At 45.3% G+C, this 17,732-nt stretch overlaps 1 protein-coding gene across 1 annotated transcript in view; it reads right to left on the bottom strand.

The window, feature by feature from the left end:
- cfap58 (cilia and flagella associated protein 58) overlaps positions 1 to 17,732 on the bottom strand; it is a 76,463-nt gene that overhangs the window by 12,351 nt on the left and 46,380 nt on the right. Inside the window, exons 10-12 of the mRNA XM_020044459.2 lie at positions 4,406 to 4,567; positions 4,177 to 4,323; positions 3,470 to 3,610 (exon numbers count right to left, since the gene is read on the bottom strand). Of these exons, the coding sequence (XP_019900018.1) occupies positions 3,470 to 3,610; positions 4,177 to 4,323; positions 4,406 to 4,567 (450 nt within the window). The remainder of the gene's footprint in view (positions 1 to 3,469; positions 3,611 to 4,176; positions 4,324 to 4,405; positions 4,568 to 17,732) is intronic.

Raw genomic sequence — 17,732 nt, forward strand, 5'->3', positions numbered from 1 at the left:
TGGGCCCACCACTCATGGGATGAACTGCTGGGGTTGGGTGCGCTACCATATGGGTGACAGTGAAGGCCAGGTGCCTCGACAGACCAGACCCGGGTGGCAGGGGCTGGCTCTGGGGACGTGGAACGTCACCTCTCTGTGGGGGAAGGAGCCGGAACTTGTGAGGGAGGTGGAGCGCTATCAGTTAGATCTGGTGGGGCTTACATCCACACACAGTCTCGGTTCTGGAACCGTACTCCTGGATAGGGGATGGACTTTATTCTTCTTTGGAGTTGCCCAGTGTGTGATGCGCCGGGTGGGGGTTGGGATACTCATAAGCCCCCAGCTGAATGCCGCTATGTTGGAGTTTACCCCAGTGGATGAGAGGGTCGCCTCCCTACGCCTATGGGTTGTGGGGGGGAATCGCTGACTGTTGTTTGTGCATATGCCCCTAAGTTCGGAGTATTTGGCCTTCTTGGAGACCCTGAATGGAGTCCTGTATGGGGCTCCAGTAGGGGACTCCATAATTCTGCTGGGGGACTTCAACGCGCACGTGGGCAATGATGGAGACACCTGGAGAGGTGTGATAGGGAGGAATGGCCTCCCTGATCTGAACTCGAGTGGTCGTTTGTTGTTAGAGTTCTGTGCTAGTCATGGATTATCTAGACTCACCTAAAGGATTATTAGGAACACCATACTAATACTGTGTTTGACCCCCTTTCGCCTTCAGAACTGCCTTAATTCTATGTGGCATCGATTCAACAAGGGGCTGAAAGCATTCTTTAGAAATGTTGGCCCATATTGATAGGATAGCATCTTGCAGTTGATGGAGATTTGTGGGATGCACATCCAGGGCACGAAGCTCCTGTTCCACCACATCCCAAAGATGCAGTGAACTCATTGTCATGTTCAAGAAACCAATTTGAAATTATTTGAGCTTTGTGACATGGTGCATTATCCTGCTGGAAGTAACCATCAGAGGATGGGTACATGGTGGTCATAAAGGGTTGGACACGGTCAGAAACAATGCTCAGGTAGGCCGTGGCATTTAAACAATGCCCAATTGGCACTAAGGGGCCTAAAGTGTGCCAAGAAAACATCCCCCACACCATTACACCACCACCACCAGCCTGCACAGTGGTAACAAGGCAAGATGGATCCATGTTTTCATTCTGTTTACGCCAAATTCTGACTCTACCATCTGAATGTCTCAACAGAAATCGAGACTCATCAGACCAGGCAACATTCTTCCAGTTTTCAACTGTCCAATTTGGGTGAGCTATAGAGGGCACTAACATGCCCTCTATAGTGGAGGCAGAGCTGGAGGCAGAGCTGGAGGCAGAGCTGGAGGCTGATGGGGAAGCATCGTCAATCTCCATGGCAGAAGTCACTGAGGTAGTCAAACAACTCCACAGTGGCAAAGCTCCGGGGATTGACGAGATCCGTCCAGAAATGTTGAAAGCTTTGGGTGTAGAGTGGATTTCTTGGATGATATGCCTCTTCAACATTGCGTGGGAGTCGGGGAAAGTGCCAAAGGAGTGGCGGACCGGGGTGGTGGTTCCCCTGTTCAAAAAGGGGGACCAGAGGGTGTGTGCCAATTACAGGGGTATCACACTCAAAGGTACTGGAAAGGAGGGTTCGGCAGATAGTCAAACCACAGATTGAAGAGGAACAATGCAGATTCCGTCCTGGTCAACCAACCAGTTCTTTACTCTTGCAAGGATCCTGGAGGGGACCTGGGAATATGCCCATCCTGTCTACATGTGTTTTGTGGATCTGGAGAAGGCTTATGACCGGGTCCCCCGGGAGATACTTTGGGAGGTGCTGCAGGAGTATGGGGTGAGGAGGTCCCTTTTGAGGGCTATCCAATCCCTGTACGTCCAAAGTGAGAGCTGTGTTGGGGTTCTCGGTAGTAAGTCGGACTCGTTCCTGGTGGGGGTTGGCCTCCGCCAGGGCTGCGCTTTGTCACCAATCCTGTTTGTAACTTTTATGGACAGGATATCGAGGCGTAGTCGGGGTGGGGAGGGGTTACAATTCGGTGGGCGTGCCACTTCCACATACCTCGTGCCATAGGTACGAATGGGCGTGCCGTTGGCAGCGTCCATCGGGGGGCCATGCCCGCCAGCTATGGTGTCCACAGGATTCGCTGGCAGGATGCTGCGCTGAGCCCCAGAGTCAACCAGCAGCCGCCGGCAGGACAAAGTGTCAGTGACGAATAACAGCTTGCAGTCACAGCCAGCGCCCATAGCTGCTAATGAGCGCCGGCCCTGGCTTTTCCCTGTGCTCCAAAACTGCAAGGCTGGCGACACTGCTTGGCCTTGGCCCCAAACCTGGAATGGTGATAACACCACCCGTCCTCACGCTGTCGGCGGCCTGTCACAGCAGCTGCGGTCTCTGGTTCGTCCTCTGTGGGCGTAAGCGGGCAGATGTGCGCTGGGGGGGCAGCAGCGCATGGACGAACTGCTGCCGGTTGGCAAGGAAAATCCTGTCTGCCTCCACAGCCAGCGCCCGGTAGTCCCTGGAGGAAGGGAGGGGGGAACTGGCCAGTGCGGTGGGCACGGGTGCTGGAAGCTGCCGCAGAAATATGTGGGCGAATAGAAACGAAGGATCCGCCGAGCCCAGCACAGCCAGCATCCTCTCCATTAACTCGGACGGCTTGCTGTCGCCAAGGCCGTTTAGTGACAGCAGGCGGTCTGCCTTCTCCAGCTCCGACAGTTCAAAGAGGGTCAACAGGAATGTTTTGAGCGCGTTGTATTTGCCGTCCGCCGGAGGAGCCTCCAACAGCGCCATAGCCCTGGCTGTTGTCGAGGCATCCAAGGCTGCAACCACGTGAAAATACTTCGTTACGTCCTGTGTTATTCCTCTCAGTTGGAACTGGGCTTCGATGTGTTGAAACCACGGCCGTGGATTGTGCTGCCAAAAGTCTGGTAACTTGATAGTGGCCGCATAGATAGTGCCGACATTAGCCCCGTCATTAACAGCGGCCGGCGCCGCAGCAGCATTTTCACCAACGTTGTTGTGTGACATAATTCAGCCGTATCCAACTCGCGTTGGGGTCACCAATTGTGGAGTGCAATAAATTGGGATGGAGACGGAGATGCGTCGAATCAACTTTACTCTCCACTTCAATATCACAATCACTGTCAAACTGTACAGCGCACCGGAATATAACAACAGCGCACAACTGGAACTTTTATCTACTTCCTCCCTTCCCTTAAAGGTACAGTTCTCCGGTGAATGTCTCTCTCATGAATGCCTTCTTTGTGGGTCACCACAATAATATATATTTTTGTAGCTATATGATTAATGTATTGTTTGATCCACAGTGCGTACTGAACCGTGCACCGTGGACCCTGTACCGTAAGTTTCAATACGAATACATGTACTGTTTAACCCCTAGTATGAATGCAAAATTAGGCGGTGCAAGATTTTGGGAAGGCGGTCACCTTTTAGTTTTACATACAAGAAAATCTCTGCTTTCACTGTCCCTTACCTGATCTAGTTCTTTCTTCTGTCGAGGTCGCTCAGCATCCGCGTCAGCTATGATCTTGAGCAACTTTCTCTCCTTAGTTTCCTGACTTTCTATGAATTGCTTTGTTTCCTGAGCCTGCTGTTTCATCTTTTGCAGGTCAGCCTATGGGGGAAACCAGGCCTACATTTAAACATTAACAAACCGGTTTTAATAGTGTAATTAAAAAAACTAAAATAAAAGATGCAGTCTGGATCTTTTGCAATTAACAAGGAAAGTATTTGAAAATGTCTGAGCATGGGTAACACTTTATTTTGGAGAGTCCCAATTTCCATCTGTAAATGTTTTATTTATAGTAATACTATCAGCAAAATTTGACATTGAATTTGTTGATAAGCAATTGTATGCTAATGTTAGGAGTATGTTTAGGTTTTAAATAAAGTTTAGGGTTAGGATGAAGGTAATGGTTGGAGTAAGGATTAGGGTTAATAGTTACTTAACATTTTATTGTTAGTCAGTAGATAATTTGTACACCATGTACAGAAACACTTTGGGACTCTCAAAAAAAGTGTCGCCAATGCATATTGAGATCTTAAACTCTTCCAAATCCTTTTGTGTTTTCTGTGATGCAACAAGATCTTAAGTAAAACTACCAAAACTAGTAACAAGTTTCTAGATTAAAATGTGAATTTGCACAGTAAACACAAATTTAGAATTGCAGAGTAACTTACCTTCAGAGCCTCCTTCTCTTTCTCCACACACTGGAACTCCTGATGCTCCTTGACCTGGGCAGATTCTTTGCTACTGATTTCTTCCTTTAGCTGGTCAGTCTGGTGGTTCATTGTCTTCAGTTTCCTCTTCATCGCTGTGATCTCATCCTGAAAATAGTGGCGAGTAACTGAATGATGAAGGAAATTAAGGATTATCCGATCCAAAAACATGATAATCTGTAAGTCATACCTGGGCTTCGATTAGGTTTTTGCTATAGAGGTTCCGATCAGATCGTATAGCCTCGTAAAGATTTTGCTGCTGTTTGAGCTTGCTCTCTGCCTCTGCAATTTTCTTCTTGTACTCAAATATTTGCATCTCTCGCATTTTAATGTCCTCCATGTTTTGGAGCACCTAGTGAAGAAAAAGAAAGAGGGAACAGTATGAAGATAAGATTTCAATCCAAATGTTGTCAACTCACAATTAGTGAGTCACAAATAGATACTGCAAGACCCAAATTAATAAAGCAGCCATCAAATGAAAATCAAAGTCAAATATTTATTTATTTACCTTAATTTATACAGAGAAATATTTTACAGCCGAGCCCTATATTACAACAATAAAAATACATACACAACCCCCCAGTTTCAAATAGGCCTGTGGTATCTCCAGCACTATCCAGTCTTGAGGGAATTTTAACAGCTGTTCTTCCAACTGGTTATCTCCCTTAGATAATCAGGATGTTTTTCCTTGTATAAAAACATAAATCAATGTCTGGCCCTTCTAGATGTCAGTGACCACCCAGCTAACTGAAACATTTAACAGACAGTGATGTGTGCGACATAAGAATTGCTTGTCAGGACTGTACAGTGCAACATATACAGCTCCGGGAAAAATTAAGAGACCACTGAACCTTTTTCTTTCCTTTCCAAAAAGGTTGAAAAGGAACAGAGGCAGTCAATTTGCAGTGGTCTCTTAATTTTAACCCTTATGGCTTCTCAGAAACTGCTTGTGAGTTTGGAAGTGCATGCCCCGATGCTCCGGTAGCATCTATCAGATGGCAGCAGTGTGAACAGTGTGGCTGTAGTCTTTGATAATGTTCCATGCGTTCCTAAGGCATTGTGTATGGTAGATGCCTTGCACGGAAGGGGAGATGACAGCCGATGACACACTGCAGACTTCACCACCCTCTGGATGGACTTGCGATCTGCAGTGGAGCAGCTGCCGTACCAGGCAGTAATGCAGCCTGAGAGGATGCTCTCAATGGTGCACCTGTAGAAGTTGGTGAGAGTTTTTGCAGACATGCCTAACTTCTTGAGTCTCAGGAAGTATAGTCGCTATTGGGCAGTTTTCACTGCCGAGTCTGTTTGCCAGGACCAAAGGTCATTTTTGATGAACACACAGAGGAACTTGAAGTCGGAAAACTCTCTCCACTTCAGCTCCATCAATGTGTATGGGGGCATGACCCCCCTTCTGCCGCTTCCTGAAGTCTATGATCATCTCCTTAGTCTTGCAGATGTTGAGAGAGAGGTTGTTGTCCTGGCACCATGTAGCCAGGTTCTTTACCTCTTCTCTGTAGTGGTCTCATCATTGTTGGAGATGAGATCCAGGATGGCTGTGTCGTCCGCAAACTTAAGGATGACGTTGGAGTTGCGGGTGGCCATGCAGTCATGCATGAACATGGAGTACAGGAGGGGAGTGAGTATGCAGCCCTGGGGTAACGACGGCGCATTGCTATTCTACTTGGTGGTTTGTTAATCTATCGTGCAATTAAAAATAATGTCTGCGTAGAGTCCATACACCCAACCCCAAATTCCACAACTCCTAGCAAACATTCCCTGTTTCCTCAGCAAAGTCGAGCTAGCTAGCTAGATGCCGTGAGCCTCCAGTGTCGTTCCCCAGCCCGGAGACTCCAGTGCTGGGCACGCTCACCAGGGCTCCAGTGACAGCCCCCCGCCCTGCCACGGGGCGGAGCAGTCAGTCAGGGCCTGATCGCAGAGGTTCCTCTAGGCATCTCAGCACTGCTGTATTGGTTGGCCCCAATTAAAGGCAGCTGCTCCATGCTGCCTCTAACTGGGGACCTTATTTAAGTTGCCCTTTGGGTTCTTTAGTTGGTGGATCATTGTTTGTGCCGTATGCCTCAGTTTGTGGTGTCTCTACCTTCTTAGTTTTTGTTTCTGGAAAAGCCAATTAATAGGAATGGTTCCCTTTACTCGTTCTGCGCCTCGTGTCCTGCCTGACTTCACCATGACAGTGAGTATTTCAGAAATGAAGATGGTGAGGGGTTCACCACTCTGTGAAAGACTGCGCAGACAAATTGTGCAACAATTTAAGAACATTTCTCAATGTAAAATTGCAAACACTTTGGGGATCTCATCATTAACGGTACATAATATAATTAAAAGATTCAGAGAAGCCGGAGAATCTACGCAAGGGACAAGACATGATTCTGTAGTGAACATCACTGCATGGGCTCAGGAACACTTCCAAAAACCACAGTGTGAACACTATGTTGTTGCATTAGCTCATGTTAATTTTTACTTGCACATGCAAAAAAAATGTTTTGATCTTTCTCAGGGGAATACATAAGTGTGCACAATAATTAGGCAATAATTAGTGTGCAGAATTATTAGGCAACTAAATTACCAAAATAATTTCTCCAACTCAATTGTTTATTCAAAAATATATACAGGTTTTGGAGCAACAAATGCTGCCATCCAGATGACATCTTTGTCAGGGAATGCCTTGCTAATTTCAGTAAAATGTCAAACCACATCCTGCACGTTTTATAACAGCATGGCTCCGTAGTAAAAGAGTCCGGGTGTTACACTGGCTTGCCTGCCGTCCAGACCTGTCATCTATTGACAACATTTGGCGCATTATGAAACGAAAAATACGACAAAGGAGACCCTGAACTGTTGAGCAGCTGCAATCCTAAATCAAGCAAGAAGGGAAAAAAAGTAATTGTCAAAACTACAGCAATTTGTCTCCTCCGTTCCCAAACGCCTATGGAGTACTGTTAAAAGAAGTGATCCAATACAGTGGTAAACATGTCCCTGTCCTAACTTTTTGCTACATAACTATTCAAAATGGGCATGTATTTTTCCAAAAACGTCCCAACTTTTTTGGAAACAGTGTTGTAAAATGGACTGATATGATTTCAGCCATGACTGTCCTCCCCAACACAACTGAATGTTACTGACTGCCAGTTAAACCGTTGCATGTAAGCCAGTCAAGCTCCCGTCTTCCCTCCAAAAAACTAATAAAATATGACAGAACTCTTAAACTAGAACACATTGAAAGAGTATGGTAATAACTGTGGTTTGGGAGTTGTTGTTTTTTCGGGGAGGGGGTGTATCCTTTGTAAAATATGGGGCCCTGGTGAAACAAAACCCAGCTCTACTATTTAAATGATTCAGAGGTATACCCACAATAACCCCAATTCATTATGTATTAGGTTGTGTGTAATAACAACATGGTAGATTTCTATGCTAGTGAGTCACACCATATAATATCTTATCACCATTTCAATCTGGCTTTAGGCCTAATTTTTCAACCACTCCAGCTTTATTAAAGTTCACCAATGATACTTTCTCTGCCTGTGACAAGGGACAGTTAACTGGTGCTATTTTTATTGATCTTTCCAAGGCCTTTGACATGGTGGATCACTACATTCTCCTTGATAAGCTTTATGGAATTGGTTTGAATCAAAGTGCTTTATTTTGGTTCAACTCCTACCTTCATAACAGACGGCAGTGTGTTTCGTTTAAAGGTTCACTGTCTGATTACTTACTGGTTGATAAGGGTGTTCCTCAAGGTTCCACTCTAGGACCACTTTTGTTTTCGATCTTTATTAACGATTTATCACACGAGTATTTGCACCATGAGTAAGATACATCTCTATGCTGATGATACAGTGATTTACACTGCTGACCCCGATATTCACCAGATCCAGAATAGGTTACAAGTTGACTTTAATATGATTCAAAAATTGCTTCACAGAAACAAGCTACTGCTGAATACTGAAAAATCCCGTTGTATGCTGTTTGGGACGAGGCACAGAAGACCATGTGCTCTTAATTTACAACTGTATTTTGCTAATGGGTCTTCTATGATGAATTCTACAAAATTTAAATACCTTGGGCTGTTGTTGGATTCTGAGCTTACTTTTAAACCTCACATTGACTATATCATAAAGAGAATATACGGGTGTCTCAGTACACTTTATAGATCTGTCAATTGTTTTACATTGGAAGTCAGGAAAAGATTAATTTCTCAGTTGATTTTGACGATTATGGATTACGCTGATATTATTTATATGAACACCAATGATGCTGCTCTTAAGCCGCTTAATGTTGTTTTTAATTCTCTATGTAGATTTGTTTTGAGGTGTCCTTTTAAAACACATCACTGTGTAATGTATGCATCATTGAATTGGCTTCAGTTGAATGCAAGAAGAGACTTTCATTGGTTTCTTTTTGTTTTTAAGTGTGCCTACTTTGATTGTCCTCTTTACCTGAGAGAACTTTTGGTTCCAAGTAGTTTGCTGTATCTTCTTAGAGACATGCAAGCTCTCGCCTTTACTGTACCAGGAATCTTTTCAGTCATTGGTCGTAAATCCTTTCATTATAAAGCAACCAGTGATTGGAATAACCTTCCTCTTTCCTTGAGGTCTATCTCTTCTTTTCATAGATTCAAGTTATCTATATTCCAATATCTAACTAAGGTGTGTGCATGTTATTAAAGCCTGACTTTCTATTATGTATGTATATACGTATGTGTGTGTGTGTGTGTGTGTGTGTGTGTGTGTGTATGAATATATGTGTGTGTGTATATATGTATATGTGTATATGTAAGTGTATGTTGATATGTATATATGTATATATATATATGTACATAGGTATATAACTGGATAATTGATTTACCTCTCGTGAATCCAATCTTTGTCCTTTTTATGTGCCACTCATTATTCAATGAATTGCTTGTACTTTTTTGAAACTGTCATAACATGTCAAAGCTTTGAGGCCTAAGGTAGTGATGTAAGGTGTATATTAGTTGTTGTTTTTTTTTTGTTTGTTTTTTTTGTTTTTTTTGTTGTTGTTTTTTAGTGCTGTGGATTTATGTTCTGGTACTTGGACCCTCTTGAAAATGAGATGCTGCATCTCAAGAGGCTATCCATTAATAAATTGAAATTGAAATATAAGGCACCTCTGGAAAGGCAAGACTTTCATAAGACACCCTGGTTATGCAGATAGGGCCTACCTTTCTCATATAAAACGGAATTTATTTAAGCAACAGAGGTACGGGATATAACGTTGAAAAAATTGGAAAAGGGATTTCTCTTGGCTAACATTTGATGTGAAAATGCAAGAAATCGCATTACAAACACTACCGGCAGCAGGCTCCATATCTCCACTGCTGAAGACTAAATCCATATTAATACAGAAAGTTGACCAGATGAACAATTTAACCCTAGCCAGGTAGGAATTAAATGGTTTCTCTTCTAGGAGGGCCAGGAGGCCAATATGAACAAGAAAAGGAATCAGGCAAGCCAAGATCGGGGCCAGCCCGCGATTAGAAGGATTGGATGTTGTTGCTCTTGCTAGATTTGAACCAGGGTCTCCTATGTGACAGGCTTTAACCACTACGCCACTAAGCTATGAGTGCTGAGTGTTGGTATACTTGTTCCGCACTTGTGCAATTGGGCTGTACTCTGCTGGCAATACTCGGCCCTCATTCAGGGTGTTTGCGGTTGGTGGGTGTCCCTTTGGTTGATGCCTGGCAGTGTGGGTGGATTGATTTCCTGCCTGTTGGGCCCTGTCGGGGCCTCCCCCAGGTAGGGCCACAGTGTCCCCGGACCCCCCCCGTCTCAGTTCCAAGGTCTTACGCTGCAATACTATTGTGCTGGGGGATTGGGTCAGTTCTCCTTCCCCACTATAAATCCTTGTTGATATGAGGAATGCATTTTCTGAATTTTCTCAGTCTCCTCCCATTTAAACTTTAGGGGGACATGAGGTCCTGGTCCTCACCTGGTTTGGGGGGCCCGTTGCTGTCCCTGTCCTTGTCCATCTGGTCATACTTCTGACCTATTCTAAATTTAAATAGACTCTGGATTTAGCCCACATGCATTTATTAATTATTCCAATTGGATTCTTAATATCTCACCCGGCACAGCCAGAAGAGGACTGGTCACCCCTATGAGCCTGGGTCATCTCTAAGTTTCTTCCTATAATTCGGCCTTCTTAGGAAGTTTTTCTTAGCCACTGAAATTCAACACTACTGTTGTTTGCTCCTTGGGATTTAAGGCCGGGTGTTTCTGTAAAAGCACTTTGTGACAACTGCTAGTTCTCAAAACTAGTTCCCTACATTAGCTAATCTCCAAACCAACAACAGATAACAGGGTAGCTACACTACATTCTTATGCGTTAAATTTGAAATAGATTACTGTAGAAGGCTAGCTATACAGTAATGAAATGAATTAACATCAAGCCAAGTTTGAATATTAAGCTAGTCACCATTAAGCATTGTGTTTAACTGACTTATGTGTCTTATTAAGATTACTTCCACAACAAATAGCATTTATGAACTGTATGGCTTCTGCCACTGGCCGTTTTAACAGCTTATTAGCCTGTATTAAGCTTATTAGTAACAACTTACTACTTGAAATAGTCATAAGAATTGAGCAATTTCTAGCAAGAATGAGGAAGAACTTTATACTGCCAAAGCTATTTCATGGCACAACAATGTTTGATTTTCTTTCATTCGTGAATTACATTGATACAATAACTATCAATATAGGTGACGATAACTGATTTGTTCGTCAAGTGAAAAGGGGTTGTGGCCTATATTACCCCAAAAAAGTATGCACAGATGCAAACTTAAAAAATCCACCAGAAATAGTCACACTATAACTGTAAACAGTTTTATTTTAGGATTACTATAACGTAGCTAATGAAGACTGTAGCCATCAAAGTTTTTGTCTTACCTGAACAAATCGTAATCCATAATATGTTTTGTCTGTGGCAAGAATCAAACACCGGTCACCTACATGGCAGTCCACGTCTCTAACTACACTACTTAATAATCGGTAGTCAGTCAGTCAGTCAGTCAGTCAGTCAGTCAGTCAGTCAATCAATCAATCACTCAGTCACCCAGCCACCCAGCAAGAGACATTTGCGCTTCTTTGCCCGGCATTACTTACACCATCCGGCAAAAAGTGGCTAGCAGACATGCTAGATCTGTGACACACACACCCACACACACCCATGATGATATACATTTAAATTGAGATTTGCACTGCTAATTTGAAGCATAATACATTGATTTATTTGTATAGAGTTATGTCCCTGCACCTAATCATTATGGGCAAATAAGGAAAATGTTTGTCAGAAAAGGTTTGGATTTTGTTTGCCCTGTATGCAACAATCATGTCCTTTGCCAGTCACATACCTGTTTAAGTGATGAATTGATCTACTGTTTTTAGAGATGGTAACAGACAGTCATGCTACAATTCTGTGGCATGTGCTAAAAAACGATCAACCTTTTTAGCAGCAGTGCAAAAAAAGTTAGCGTATAGCCCTGCTTGTATAATATCTTTACTAGCTATTTCACCAACTCACTAACATGTTTTAAAAGACAGATTTTCATCTTTTTTATTTTTTGTATACCTTTATTTCAATGAGAAACACAAGACTGAGACCAAGGTCTCTTATAAAGAAGGGCCCGTATACATGATTTTGCAAGTTTTCCCACTTACAAAGCATGTAGAAGTCTGTAATTTTATCATAGGTACTCTTCAACTGTGAGTGACGGAATCTAAAATAAAAATCCCAAAAATCACATTGTATGATTATTAAGTAATTAATTAGCATTTTATTGCATGATGCTAGTATTTGATACATCAGAAAAGCAGAACTTAATATTTGGTAGAGAAACCTTTGTTTGCAATTACAGAGATCATATGTTTCCTGTAGTTCTTGACCAGGTTTGTACACACTGCAGCAGGGATTTTGGCCCACTCCTCCATACAGACCTTTTCCAGATCCTTCAGGTTTCGGGGCTGTTGCTGGGCAATACGGACTTTCAGCTCCCTCCAAAGATTTTCTATTCGGTTTAGGTCTGGAGACTGGCTAGGCCACTCCAGGACTTTGAGATGCTTCTTAAGGAGCCACTCCTTAGTTGCCCTGGCTGTGTGTTTCAAGTCGTTGTCATGCTGGAAGACCCAGCCACGACCCATCTTCAATGCTCTTACTGAGGGTAGGAGGTTGTTGGCCAAGATCTCATGGCCCCATCCATTCTCCCCTCAATACGATGCAGTCTTCCTGTCCCCTTTGCAGAAAAGCATCCCCAAAGAATGATGTTTCCACCACCATGCTTCACGGTCGGGATGGTATTCTTGGATTTGTACTCATCCTTCATCTCCCTCCAAACACGGCAAATGGAGTTTAGACCAAAAAGCTCTATTTTTGTCTAATCAGACCACATGACCTTCTTCCATTCCTCCTCTGGATCATCCAGATGGTCACTGACAAACTTCAGACGGGCCTGGACATGCGCTGGCTTGAGCAGGGGGACCTTGCATGCGCTGCAGGATTTTAATCCATGACGGCCCTGATGTCCTTACACAGCTCTCTGGTCTTGGCCATTGTGGAGAGGTTGGAGTCTGTTTGATTGAGTGTGTGGACAGGTGTCTTTTATACAGGTAACAAGTTCAAACAGGTGCAGTTAATACAGGTAATGAGTGGAGAACAGGAGAGTTTCTTAAAGAAAAACTAACAGGTCTGTGAGAGCCGGAATTCTTACTGGTTGGTAGGTGATCAAATACTTATGTCATGCAATAAAATGCAAGTTAATTATTTAAAAATCATACAAGGTGATTCAGCATGACAAAAGAATTGAAAAGAAAAGCTTTGAGTGAGAAAAAGAAGGGATAAATTCTGGCTTTGAAGACGGCAGTTCATAAGAACAAGGTCAAGCAACAGATATTGGGGACAACAAAGCTACAGACTGGCAGAGGGTGAAAACGTCTGTACACTGACCAAGATGACATTCGAATGTCACTCAACAACCGTAGGATGACAACAGCAGCTGGGGTGAAGTGAGGACGGTTCAAAACAGGCTCCTAGGGGCAGGGCTGAAGTTGTGCAAAGCTAGAAAAAAGAACTTCATAAATGAGAAGGAAAGAAGAGCCAGGCTGAAGTTTACAAAAGACCAAAAGGATTAGACCGTAGAGGAATGGAGTAAGGTCATCTTCTCTGATAAGTCAAATTTTCTTGCACCCACTGTGTCTTGCACCCACTGTGAAATTTGGTGGAGGTTCGGTGATAAACTGTGGATGCTTCAGCAAGCCTGGAACCGGGCAGATTTGTCTTTGTGAAGGACGCATGAATCAAGCCAAGTACAAGGTTATCCTGGAAGAACACCTGCTTCCTTCTGCTCCTACAATGTTCTCCAACTCTGAGAATTGGTTTTTCCAGCAGGACAGTGCCATGCCACACAGCCAGGTCAATCAAGGTGTGGATAGAGGACCACCAGATCCTTGTCCACCTGGTCATACTGCTGACCTAGTCTAAAATCAAATAGACTCTGGATTTAGCCCAGAGAAATACCATACCATACCATCATCTACCGCTTATCCGGGGCCGGGTCGCGGGGGCAGCAGTCTAAGCAGTGATGCCCAGACTTCCCTCTCCCCAGACACTTCCTCCAGCTCTTCCGGGGGGACACCGAGGCGTTCCCAGGCCAGCCGGGAGACATAGTCCCTCCAGCATGTCCTAGGTCTTCCCCGGGGTCTCCTCCCGGTGGGACAGGACCGGAACACCTTCCCAGGAAGGCGTTCCGGAGGCATCCGAAACAGATGCCCAAGCCACCTCAGCTGACCCCTCTCAATGTGGAGGAGCAGCGGCTCTACTCTGAGCTCCTCCCGGGTGACCGAGCTTCTCACCCTATCTCTAAGGGATCGCCCAGCCACCCTGCGGAGAAAGCTCATTTCGGCCGCCTGTATCCGGGATCTTGTCCTTTCGGTCATGACCCAAAGCTCATGACCATAGGTGAGAGTAGGAACGTAGATTGACTGGTAAATCGAGAGCTTCGCCTTGCGGCTCAGCTCTTTCTTCACCACGACAGACCGATACATCGACCGCATTACTGCAGAAGCTGCACCGATCCGTCTGTCAATCTCCTGTTCCATCCTTCCCTCACTCGTGAACAGGACCCCTAGATACTTAAACTCCTCCACTTGAGGCAGGCACTCTCCAGCAACCTGAAGTGGGCAAGCCACCCTTTTCGGACTGAGGACCATGGCCTCGGATTTGGAGGTACTGATTTTCATCCCCACCGCTTCACACTCGGCTGCAACAACACCTGGACCTTAAAGAAACCCCAATTCTAACTATAAAATCAATTGTAAGTTTGACCCTAAACCTAAACCCTGAGCCGGAAATTGACTTTTGCCACACGGGGACTGGCAAAAGGTCCCAATGAGTAAAACATTTTCTGGTTTTACTATACTCATTGAGACATTCGGTCCCCATGAGTTCAGTAAGACCTAACACACACACACACACACACACACACACACACACACACACACACACACACACACACACACACACACACACACACACACACACACACACACACACACACACACAGAGAGAGAGAGAGAGAGAGAGAGAGTCACGGTCGGCGTAGTGAACCAGGCGCAGACAGAGTGGCAGTTGATGTTGTATTTTTAACTGAAATGAACACTGAGCACTGAAACACATGCAACAAAAAACAAAAGGGCTGGCTATGCAGTAAAACGATAGTAACCACTGATGAGAACAAACGTAGACATGCAACAATGACCGACAAATGAGAGGAGCAACATTTAAACACATACAAATGACCGGATTGGGACCAGGTGTGGGAGATTATCAAAGACACAAGACAAGTCCGGGATGTGTTCGTGAAGAAAAGTAAACCGGGAAAAGCAGGAGATGACGGGAGAGAGAGCGAGAGAGAGTTGTGCATACCCTGGCAGAAATTGTGAAATTCTGGCATTGATTTTGAAAATAGGACTGATCATGTATTTAAGGATAGTGATCATATGAAGCCATTTTTATTACATAGTTGTTTGGATCCTTTTTAAACCATAATGATAACTGAAATCACCCAAATGACCCTTGAATGTTTGGCCTTGTTTGTTTGGCCCCCAGACACACAAGGTGACACACACTTATAAAGACGTAAAAGGATTTAAAAATATATCTAAAGCATTGCAAATGCCAGTTCTGTTCAATCACTTATTAAGTGCAAAATTCAGGGATTTCTTGATACCAAGCCAAGGTCAGGTAGACCAAGAAAGATTTCAGCTAAAACTGCCAGAAGAATTGTTTTGGATACAAAGAAAAACCCAACAGGTAACCTCAGGAGATATACAGGCTGCTCTGGAAAAAGACGGTGCGGTTGTTTCAAGGAGCACAATATGACGATACTTGAACAAAAATGAGTGGCATGGTCGAGTTGCCAGAAAGAAGCCTTTATTGCGCCAGTGCCACAAAAAAAAAAAAACGGTTACAATATGCCTGACAACATCTTGACAAGCCTTACAGCCTCTGGCACACTAATTTGGAGTGACGAGACCATAATAGAGCTTTATGGTCATCACCATAAGTGCCATGTTTGGAGAGTGGTCCACAAGGCCTATATGAACAGAATACCATCCCCACTTTGTAGCATGGTGGTGTCTCACTCATGTTTTTGGGGTGTGTGAGCTCTAAATGCACGGGGAATCTTGTGAAAATGTATGGTAAGATGAATGCAGCATTTTATCAGAAAATACTGGCAGGCAATTTGCATTATTCTGCATGAAAGCTGCGCATGGGATGCTCTTGGATCAGCACAACAATTACCCTAAGCACAAGGCCACCCTCCAGTTGTTACAGCAGAAAAGGGTGAAGGTTCTGGAGTGGCCATCACAGTCTCCTGACCTTAATATCTTCGAGACAATCTGGGGAGTTCTCAAATGTGCGGTTCATGTAGGATGCCCAAAAATTACCTGGAGGCATTTTGCCAAGATGAATGGGCAACAATAACACCTGCAAGAATTTGGGGCTTCATAGACAAATATTATAAAAGACTGCACGTTGTCATTGATGCTAAAGGGGGAAATACACAGTATTAAGAACTAGGATATGCCGACTTTTGAACAAGGGTGAGATAATTTTTTTCTTTGTTGCCATGTTTTGTTTTATGATGGTGCCATTCACCCCTCCAAGAACTGCCACCTTAACGTGGTGGAGGGGTTTGAGTACCCGAGTGACCCTAGGAGCTATGTTGTCTGGGGCTATATGCCCCTGGTAGGGTCTCCCAGGGCAAACAGGTCTTAGGCGACGGGTCAGACTAAGAGCGGTTCAAACCCCCCTTAATGAAGAACAACATTATGAGTACCGTGACGTCGCCCGGTATGGCGCAGCCGGGGCCCCACCCTGGAGCCAGGCCCGGGGTTGGGGCTCGTATGCGAGCGCCTGGTGGCCGGGCCTTCCCCCATGGGGCCCGGCCGGGCACAGCCCGAACGGGTGACGTGGGGCCGCCCTCCCGTGGGCTCACCACTCACAGGAGGGACCATAAGGGGCCGGTGCGAAGAGGATCGGGCGGCAGTCGAAGGCAGGGGCCTAGACAACCCGATCTCTGGACACAGAAACTAGCTCTAGGGACGTGGAATGTCACCTCGCTGGCGGGGAAGGAGCCTGAGCTAGTGCGTGAGGTTGAGAGGTTCCGATTAGAGGTAGTCGGGATCACCTCTACGCACGGCTTGGGCTCTGGAACCACACTCCTTGAGAGAGGATGGACTCTTCACCACTCTGGAGTTGCCCATGGTGAGAGGCGGCGGGCTGGTGTGGGTTTGCTTATAGCTCCCCAGCTCTGCCGCCATGTGTTGGAGTTTACCCCGGTGAACGAGAGGGTCGTTTCCCTGCGCCTACGGGTCGGGGATAGGTCTCTCACTGTTGTTTGTGCCTACGGGCCGAACGGCAGTGCAGAGTACCCGACCTTCTTGGAGTCTCTGGGAGGGGTGCTGGAAAGTGCTCCGACTGGGGACTCTATTGTTCTACTGGGGGACTTCAACGCCCACGTGGGCAACGACAGTGACACCTGGAGGGGCGTGATTGGGAGGAACGGCCCCCCTGATCTGAACCCGAGTGGTGTTCAGTTATTGGACTTCTGTGCTAGTCACAGTTTGTCCATAACGAACACCATGTTCAAGCATAAGGGTGTCCATCAGTGCACGTGGCACCAGGACACCCTAGGCCGCAGGTCGATGATCGACTTTGTTGTCGTCTCATCTGACCTGCGGCCGTATGTCTTGGACACTCGGGTGAAGAGAGGGGCGGAGCTGTCAACTGATCACCACCTGGTGGTGAGTTGGATCCGATGGCGGGGGAGAAAGCTGGACAGACTCGGCAGGCCCAAGCGAACTGTAAGGGTCTGCTGGGAACGTCTGGCCGAGTCTCCTGTCAGAGAGATCTTTAACTCCCACCTCCGGCAGAGCTTCGACTGGATCCCGAGGGAGGTTGGAGATATTGAGTCCGAGTGGACC

The sequence above is a fragment of the Esox lucius genome, chromosome 9 (genome assembly GCF_011004845.1).
Source record: "Esox lucius isolate fEsoLuc1 chromosome 9, fEsoLuc1.pri, whole genome shotgun sequence".
NCBI classification, from domain to species: Eukaryota; Metazoa; Chordata; class Actinopteri; order Esociformes; family Esocidae; genus Esox; species Esox lucius.